Source organism: Berghia stephanieae, chromosome 2 (assembly GCF_034508935.2).
Source record: "Berghia stephanieae isolate SIO BIC M18660-M18661 chromosome 2, UCSD_Bste_1.3, whole genome shotgun sequence".
NCBI classification, from domain to species: domain Eukaryota; kingdom Metazoa; phylum Mollusca; class Gastropoda; order Nudibranchia; family Aeolidiidae; genus Berghia; species Berghia stephanieae.
The window spans coordinates 61567178-61576622 of record NC_088361.1 but is presented as its reverse complement, the minus strand read 5'-3'; the positions used below and the strand labels follow the sequence as shown (position 1 = coordinate 61576622).

Here is a 9445-nt window from a genome sequence, read left to right as displayed (position 1 = left end):
CTTCTTCTTTCTTTTCTTCTTCTTCTTCTTCTTCTTCTTCTTCTTCTTTCTTCTTCTTCTTCTTCTTCTTCTTCTTCTTCTTCTTCTTCTTCTTCTTCTTCTTCTTCTTCTTCTTCTTCTTCTTCTTCTTCTTCTCCTCCTCCTCCTTCTCCTCCTCGTCCTCCTCCTCGTCCTCCTCCTCCTTCTCCTCCTCCTGGGTGGGGGGTTCCTGACCTCCCATAGTGGGCAGGGAGGTACTTAATTCATCTTCCATCCCCCCATATCTGTTTTCCAACTTACTTTCTGTCTTTGTCTTGGAATGAGATTACTTGGTTTTGTCCTGGTCCTCGGATGCCCTGGCTGAGAGGGAAACAGTCAAATGTATAGTTAGTTTTGGGAGCTGATATTTTTTTCTTGTAAATCATTTCTCTGTTATGCACTGTATTATGTTTTCTTTATATTATATATGATTTGTAAAACATCTGAGTGTATTTCTCTTAGTCGGGACCTGTGCTTGTGTCTGGATGAGACTTTTAGTGATCTCAAACTAAGTACTTTCATATTGTGCTCTTGGAATCTACACCTGTTTCTTATTTGAACCAATTTCCCTTTGTCTTCCCTTTTCTTGTGTGCTTTAATTGTAATTCTAGAACTTTTTGCTATCCCATTTTCTTCGTTTTTACTGGCGCTATTGCAAGTGCCGTAAAACCCTTAAAAACAAACAAAACATCTCCTCCTCCTCCTCCTCCTCCTCCTACTACTACTACTACTACTACTACTACTACTACTACTACTACTACTCCTACTACTACTACTACTACTACTACTACTACTACTACTACTACTACTACTACTACTACTACTACTACTAATATTACTACTACCACTATTACTACTACTACTACTACTACTATTACTTCTACAACTATTACTACTACTACTACTACTACTACTACTACTACTACTACTACTACTACTACTACTACTACTACTACTACTGCTGCTGCTGCTGCTACTACTACTACTACTACTACTACTAATACTACTACTACTACTACTACTACTAGCACCACCACCTCCAATATATAACCAGTTATGTTTCAGTATCTGTTAATTTCGTTAGTGCCAAAATCTGAACCGGAAGAGGCATGATAGTTCACAAGAGTGTGCATGCAAAATAAATAATATTCATTTAAAAGAAAACAATTGTCATTCCTTTCTCTAGATGCAAAAGCCTCAAATACCACCGCAACCTGCCGGATACGTCAGTGGTCGTGTGTTTTCACAACGAGGCTTGGTCCGTTCTTCTTAGGACCGTCCACAGTATCCTCGACAGGTCTCCACCCAGCCTGCTGAAGGAGATTATTCTGGTCGACGACTTCTCAGACATGGGTGAGTATCCGATACTCTTGGACTTGTACTTATGCCCGATAAAAACTCTCTTGTGTCCCCTCCCTCTCCCTCAATGTATGTTCTGTTGTACATTGACAAGACATCTTTTGCATTTTTCTTTCTTGTTTTTGTCTTTTATTTTTTAATTTTTTTTTTGTGGGGGGGGGGGGGGGGGGTGCAGAAACCGTTTACTTTATTTGATGTTATACTCCAGGAGGAGAAAAAAAAAACAGCAAAAAACCAAACGAAAACACCCCTCAACTTGTTGCATATAATGCTGCTCGGCAAAAAGATAAAGGAAGAGGAGAGATAGATAATACTGTGAAAATCATCTCATCCCACTTCGACATCATTTCAACTTTATTTGAACCTCTCCGGACGGGGTTCAATTCGATTAGAATGGATTAGAACTGCAGAAACTAGTCGTGTTTACTGAAGAGTGGATAATGAAAATGTTGCTGCTGGAAGCTCGACGAAATAGATAACTGTAGATAAATAGAATGGAGGCTTCAATTTGATAAACGAAGAATGAGAGAAAGGCGTTAATAAAGTCATTCTCTCGTTTCTCACTCTTTCGTTGTAGAGAGAACCGCCTCTTTTCCCTATAACTTCACGTCGAGTCAATCAACGCCTTTGTCGTCGTTTTTTTTTTTAAAGGGCGCTCATTCACGTTTGATAAATGCGTCACAACTTGTTTCGACAATTCATTCATAACTCGCCAAACATTTCTGCAATTGTCAGAAACTTTAGGCGCGATTGGCATAATTTAAAGTCAGAGGAAAAAATCCTCATTTTTTTCTCCAGTAAAAATTGGTAAACCTAAACAGCCTTTATTATTTTGCTTTTCAGACCACCTCAAACAGCCCTTGCAGGACTACATAGCCAAGCTGGGCGGCAAGGTGAAGGTGACGCGTACAGAGAAGAGGGAAGGTTTGATTCGTGCCAGGCTTCAGGGATTCAATCTGGCCACAGCACAGGTGGTCACTTTTTTGGATTCGCATTGTGAATGTGCCAAAGGTTGGTTAATCAAGGAGTCCTCAAACGATAGTATCTGCTTTTAGTAGAATCTTCTTTTTCTTTCAGTTTTTCCCGCATTTTGCAGCTTTGCCATAAGGAATGCCACATTTCCATGCATCTCGGGTTAACAGCATCATCTTCCTCCAGGCTCTGTTCTTTCATATCGTCCTTTACTTTATCCAACCATCTATTTTTGGGCGTCCCTTTTTTCTCTTTCCCGCTAATTTTATATCCAATACTTTCCTTTCCACGTACTCACTCTCTCGTCTCTTAACATGTCCGAACAACTTCCATCTATCTTCTCTCATCTTTATTGATACGTTCTTCACTTCAGCCAACCTTCGAATTCGTTTATTTCTCACTTTATCTTTTGTTATCCAGCCAAGTGACCATATCAACATCCGCTTTTAGTAGAATGAGAAGGGCAATACTAACTCCAGTTACAATTGCTTTCTACCATTTGGATTTTCCACTGTTGTTTCGTGCAATAATGAAAACAAATTTTCTCTTGGGTGATGGGGGAAGAGGGGGGGGGGGGTCTTTTATTTCTAGAAGGCCTGTGGGGTCAAATTGAGATACCCCCCCCCCCCCCCCCGTTTTTCAAACTTGTAAATTAATGCAAAATCCTGAGACTTCGTAGTCGTATTACCACCACCACCGTCATCATTGCCATCATCATCATCATCATCACCATCATCATCTATACTTATAGTCTTATAGCTCCATTTATTTATCTGATTACAACTTCAAATAAATGTTCCACGAATCAGGCTTTTCTATTCAGTTTTATTTTCAATTTTTTAGCAGCGCTATAGTTGGACTAATTATAATCATTGCCATCATCAGGTTGGTTGGAGCCGCTTTTAGAGCGCATCTACCTGAATGAGACGACAGTGGTGTGCCCTGTGATTGACGTCATCGAGGACGACTCCATGAAGTTCCAATATTCCGCTGCTAAGTCTACATCTATCGGGGGTTTCGATTGGAACCTTCAGTTCTCTTGGCATGCTATCCCAGAGTATGAGAGGAAGAGACGGTCCAGTGATATCAGCCCTCTAAGGTAGTGTATTTGCTTTTTTTTTTTTTAAAAAAAAGAAGAAAGAAAAAAAGTTCATTACTTTGACGGTGATGTTTGCCATAATATACTTATGTTATTCAAGGTATGTAAAATACAAAATGGAAAATTCATGGGTTGCACAAACTTGTTTGATAAAACGCAGTTTTTTTATTTTTTTAAAAATCTAAAAACTTTTTAAAATTTCATTTCTTGCTGATATAGTTTAATTTTACGTGCATTTGTTTAATCAAAGTTCTACACAGTAAGCTTTAATAGATGTGGCTTTTTTTCATTCAAGAAAAGTTGGAAATTTAATGTTTATTTATTTGTTTGTTTTGTTTTGTTTTGTTTTTTTCTCTGTTACATTTTATTTTTGTATTGTTTTGTTTTATTTTAATCTTTATTTTTTAAAAAGTAATAATGATTCTTTTGCCATGCGTAGATTGTTGAAACTAACCATCCAATAATAATCCATCACTTTATTTTATTTTTTTTTCCAGATCCCCAACCATGGCTGGAGGGTTGTTCGCCATTAGCAGGAAGTATTTTGAGAAGTTGGGTACATACGACCCTGGCATGGATATTTGGGGTGGCGAAAACCTGGAGCTTTCTTTCAGGGTTCGTATCTGTCAATAAATTCAAATGAATATCAAATTCCTAAATCAAGGATTGAGTTGGTCAAACAAAAAAAAAACAAAAAACCCCCAAAAAACGAAGCTTTGTTGTGATCTGATAATGAATGTAATTTGATAGTTGTCTTTCTATTCAAATTTTGGAATTTTTAAAAGAGGAAAATTTTTCAGAGAGCTAACACGTCTGCAATCTGACAGTATAACCAAAGAACAAGTGGGGTGTTTGATTAACACGTGTGAAACATATATGGAGTATAAAGATTGAATAAACTTAATATTGCTATATTTGATAAATGGTATACGTTTTTTTCTCTCTTCAGGTCTGGATGTGTGGTGGTACCTTGGAAATTATACCTTGTTCCCATGTGGGCCATATATTCCGTAAGCGGTCCCCATACACATGGAGGACCGGGGTGAATGTGGTCAAGAAGAATTCTATCCGTTTAGCTGAGGTGTGGCTGGATGAATACAAACAGTATTACTATGAACGATTCAACAATGATCTGGTGAGAACTAAGAATTAACCCTTTTATTGTGACACTGAATTTCTTTTAAATCATAGATTTCCTCCATCTAATTATTACCCAAGACCTAACAGTTTTTGATAGGAGAGTAATAGTAGAAGCATAACACGCATGTAACATATTCTTGTTATTATTTCAGCTATGTGATCTAGTGGGGGGAGGGGGGGGGGGAGGGGGGGGGGAGGGGGGGGGGGGAGGGGGGGGGGGGAGGGGGGGGGGGGGTTTGGGTGAAAAAGGTAAAATCCAATCTCAGGTTAGAGAAAGATTGAATTAACCCCGAGGTAGACAGGGATTTTTTGGGATGGTTTTTTTCTTCGTGTATTTTTCTTTCTTGCTTTGTCTGGCACCTTTCATACACACTTGTTCAGATATTTATCTTACACCGGTGCCTGCTCTCTAGTTTCTCAATTAACATGTAAAGGGTTAATGTCTTGAAGTTCTAGTTGATTAAATGCTCAGGAATTCTTAATGACTCATTGATATAAATTGATTTAATTTGATTGATATTTGACAACTGTGACCTGGTATTTTTTTTCTTTTCTTTCTCTAAAGAGCTGATCCCCCTGTAAGACACATAATGGTATTATGGAAAATATTTATGTTATGACAAGTCAGCACATCAAATATTAAAGCCAAACAACGTTTCAGTTTCGTATTCACTGACATTTACAGAATAATATGATTTATTCTTAATTTCTTCATGCTATTTATATGAAATCTCTTAAAAGTAGTTAAGCTATTTTCTCTCTCTTTTTACTGTTCAGAGTTCAAAATATTTTTATATCAGATTTAGATGATAGTTTTGAACTGAATCTTAGATTGTTTTGTTTTTTGTTTTTTGTGAAAGATACGAAAAGGAAATAATTGGTAAGCAGAAAGTAAGTTTCACCCCATTTTTTACACAGGGAGAGTACGGAGATGTGACAGAACGCAAGAAGCTTCGTGCTGGTCTCCAATGTAAACCTTTTTCTTGGTTTATCAAAAATGTATATCCTGACCTCTTTGTGCCTGGAGAGTCTATAGCTGCAGGAGAGGTATGTTTCAGCTGTCAATCGAAGAATAAGTGATTGCTGCGGTAGAGAATTCACACTAAATTTAATTCAAAGAGCAAAAATGGTTTTTATTTTCTTTTGTTTGTTTGTTTGTTTTAGTTGTTGTTGTTGTTGTTGTTGTTGTTGTTGTTGTTATTGTTAGTGTTGAAATGCCAGGCATGGATAAAACCAGAGTGCTCAAAGAGCAACTTCCTTATGGCAATTCAGTTACATATTTTAATGATTTGATTGTCTGTAGTTTTATATATATATATATAATATACACACGTGTGTGTGTGTGTGTGTGTGTGTGTGTGTGTGTGTGTGTGTGTGTGTGTGTGTGTTGTGTTCAGTTATGACCTTTTTTTTTTCAAAATGCCAAACAGGATTCTATGGTATGCGATCAGGTAAAATACTCAATTTTCTGCCCACCAGATCAATCAGACCAACACACATAACGTTCTGTAACCTTTAACATTTCAAGACTGTTAGAGGGAACTCTTTCGTGAGAACAAATCACCCAATCGCGGTCAAAAAACAATAGCAAAGAGCTGAGTGACATCAAGTATATACATTCAATAAAGATAGTTTGCTCAAAGAGCTGAGTGACATCATTCATATACATTCTATAGAGATAGTTTGCTCACAGAGCTGAGTGACATCAATTATATACATTCTATAGAGATAGTTTGCTCCAAGAGATTCAAAATAAACGAAAACATCTTCCTGATGGCATATCTTTTTCCTGATATCAGGAGGAGATATGAAAAATCTGATAAAAAGCACTCATGTTTTGTATCTCAGAGCGAGCAAATCTTTGTGATAGATCCAACTTTAATGAGGTGACCATTAAAGCAGGTAGTACTTATTCCAAATCATTCACGTTTTATTTCCAGATTCGAAGTAAAGCTAAACCAATGTGTATAGACAGTCCTGCAGATCACGCCAATTACCAAAAGCCTGTCAACATGTGGCCTTGTCATAATCAGGGGGGAAACCAGGTATGTAACGAACCTTTCATTTTTTTAAAACAAACTTATGGAGACTCGTTTTATCAAGAATTGTTTAATGATTGCTATAAATAGGCTCTACTGATATCAAGCATCATTGCCTTTGTCCATAAACATTTACTTTGAAAAAAAGGTTACCATATAGCTCGTACACCATGACAATAAAGTTTGAATAAATGATATACGAAAGGATATTTTCAAGTTTCATGTTATGTTTCAATTTTTTTTTTTTAATTTAAAAATTCAAATGTCTCAGATTATTTACAACTATTTTCATATATCCTTGATGAATTGATTCTCAAATTATTCTCCTCCTTTTATTTATTTATTATCTTTAACTCTAAATAATTTTTTTCCCCTTGTTTTTCTCCTTTATATATTTTTTAAAAATGTTTGTCATTTAAATCTTTACCCTGTTTTTCATATCTTTACTTTTAATTTTGCAGTTCTGGATGTTGAGTAAAGCAAGGGAGATAAGAAGGGATGATGGATGCGTGGATTACTCTGGGGGTGAAAGTGCGATTATCTACCCTTGTCATGGTCAGAAAGGAAACCAAGAGTGGGAGTACAGAGAGGTATAAGACAATAAGGCCAATTTTAATGACAATTTGGCTATCCTATATTATAAAAAGGTTTTCCAAATGTTTTGTGAATGCCGTTTTCACTATAGTAAACATTGTTAAACATTTTTTAAAGAATGATTTTGTTTTTAAAGATTACCGGGACCCACTTAATGTAATGTTGCTGCTGAGGCTCGAAGAAATTAATAACAGTAGTCAAATGGAATGGAAGTTTCGATTTGATTAACAAAGACAGATAATGCGGACGTTTCGGGTTTTCCCTTTTTGTCAGCAATTAATGAATGAAACACTAAACATGAATAATAATGACAGTGCCATCCTTTCTTTCATCTCTTTAGTGTTTCATTCATCATGTTTTGTTGACAAAGGGGAAACAAAAAAACATCCACATCACCTGTCTTTGTTACATAAATTGGAGCTTTCATTCCATTTGACTTTTTTGTTATTTTAAGGACCAACTTAGAAATCTGACATTTGATGTAAATGGTACTTGGCTTGGGCATTTTGGAAAAAAATGAAAGTGAACATAGATGAATTTTGAAAAATTGTGGGATAGCTTACATGTCCTTATTACCCCCCATATTAAACGATGTAGCAAACCAACTTATCTGAAATGGAAAACCAAAACACAGAGAAAAGGGCACACTTAGAGAAATGGAAAAGATCGCCCAAGGAAGTGAACATGAAGTAGAACCTTTCTGCATCGAAGAATTGGAAACAGGCCTTGAACACTCCAAACCTGGTAAAGCTGCTGGTCTAGATGGCATCACAGCAGAAATGATAAAGTATTTCAGTCCCTCAACAAAAACATGGTTACTAACTCTTATCAACAACTGTGTTGAATCGTGCACAATACCAAAGCTTTGGCGACAAGCAAGAGTGATAGCACTACTTAAACCTGGAAAATACCCAAATAGCATCAAGAGCTACAGACTACAATATCCCTCCTCTGCATACGGTACAAAGTATATGAGCACATGATACTAGATATGGTTTAAAGAGTGTGTTGCTGTCCTTGTGTTTTTTATGATATGTTTTTATTTTTTTTTTTTTGAGTTAACATTGATTTATTTTGTTTTTTATTCTTAAAAAATAAATTTTGACACCAGGACAATACCCTGAGGCATACGAATACCGGCAAATGTGCTGAAGTCTCCTGGGATGGAAAAAAATTGTTGATGAAACACTGTACAGGGATAGACCGACAGATCTGGTATTGGAAGAGGAAGAACCACAAAGAGAGTCATTCAGAAAGATAATAATTGTTGTCAATGTTATTCCGATTTTGTATATTATTATACGTGTTGATTTATTCGTGATCTGTATTTGTCTTTTATATATACAGCCACATAGTGACAAAACACAATAACCCTCTCCTTGCGAAAAAATAATCTCAATCGTTACAATAGAACCAGCAACTCATTTAGATTTCTCAGATCATATTATGTAATGTGAGGGGTCTTTAAGCCAAAGTGACAAACTAAGGAGCAGTCACTTGTATAAGATTAAGATCCGAAAAAGTCTGAACGTCAGTGGCAGACAAAGCAGAGAGAAAAATACAAGAAAAAAAAAATAACAGTCCCAAAAATTCAGCCTAATTTCACTGCCAGTCAAAGCAGGCTGATTTTTTGGGATGTTTTTTTTTTCTCTTGTATTTTTTTAGAAAAAAAAAAAAACATCCCCAAAAAATCAGCCTGCTTTGACTGTTGTATTTTTCTCTCTGTTTTGTCTGGCACTGTTTCAGTACACACATTTCCAGGTCTTCGTGTTAAAGCCAACTGACCTTTTGATTGCCATGTCTATTTGAATTTAAATATAATTATATCGGGGATTATCTATTTTTTTTTTCAAGCATTACTTTGAATCTGTCCAGAGAAGTAATATTGTTTTGTTTCATATTTGATAATGTTCCACAGCTTTTCATCTTGAAAAAGAAAGAAAAACAAAATGAATATAAATTTTAGTCAGAACTTTGCAGTATTTCACACAATGTTTAGGGTTTATTTTTCTGAAAAAAAATGACATATAATTTGCACTTATTGCTTTTTAGTTTGAGTCTTTTAAAGCTTTGTTCTGGTTCTGGGTGGAAACGACGTTTTGGGGATAATTATGAAAATAGACGGAGAGCGTTAAAGAAGTATCATGAATAAAACTTAATTGACGAGGGGTTATCTTAGTATTTTAGAACAAGAACTGAAAGGTCTCTGATCAAAATATAAAGA

At 36.0% G+C, this 9445-nt stretch overlaps 1 protein-coding gene across 10 annotated transcripts in view; it reads left to right on the top strand.

Annotated features, from left to right (window-relative positions):
- The window catches only part of LOC144965282 (polypeptide N-acetylgalactosaminyltransferase 5-like), a 171470-nt gene extending 162228 nt beyond the window's left edge, over positions 1–9242 (top strand). For 6 of the 10 annotated variants that reach the window (XM_078900461.1, XM_078900464.1, XM_078900465.1 and 3 more), the window contains exons 5-13: positions 1205–1371; positions 2221–2388; positions 3235–3448; positions 3946–4063; positions 4398–4583; positions 5507–5635; positions 6529–6633; positions 7089–7217; positions 8333–9171. In XM_078900461.1, the coding sequence (XP_078756587.1) occupies positions 1205–1371; positions 2221–2388; positions 3235–3448; positions 3946–4063; positions 4398–4583; positions 5507–5635; positions 6529–6633; positions 7089–7217; positions 8333–8482 (1366 nt within the window). In that variant the 3' untranslated portion in view covers positions 8483–9171. Of the gene's footprint in view, positions 1–1204; positions 1372–2220; positions 2389–3234; positions 3449–3945; positions 4064–4397; positions 4584–5506; positions 5636–6528; positions 6634–7088; positions 7218–8332 lie in introns of all 10 variants that reach the window. The other 4 variants (XR_013643988.1, XR_013643989.1, XM_078900460.1 and 1 more) reach the window with 2 other exon arrangements.
- The last annotated feature ends 203 nt before the right edge of the window (positions 9243–9445 follow it).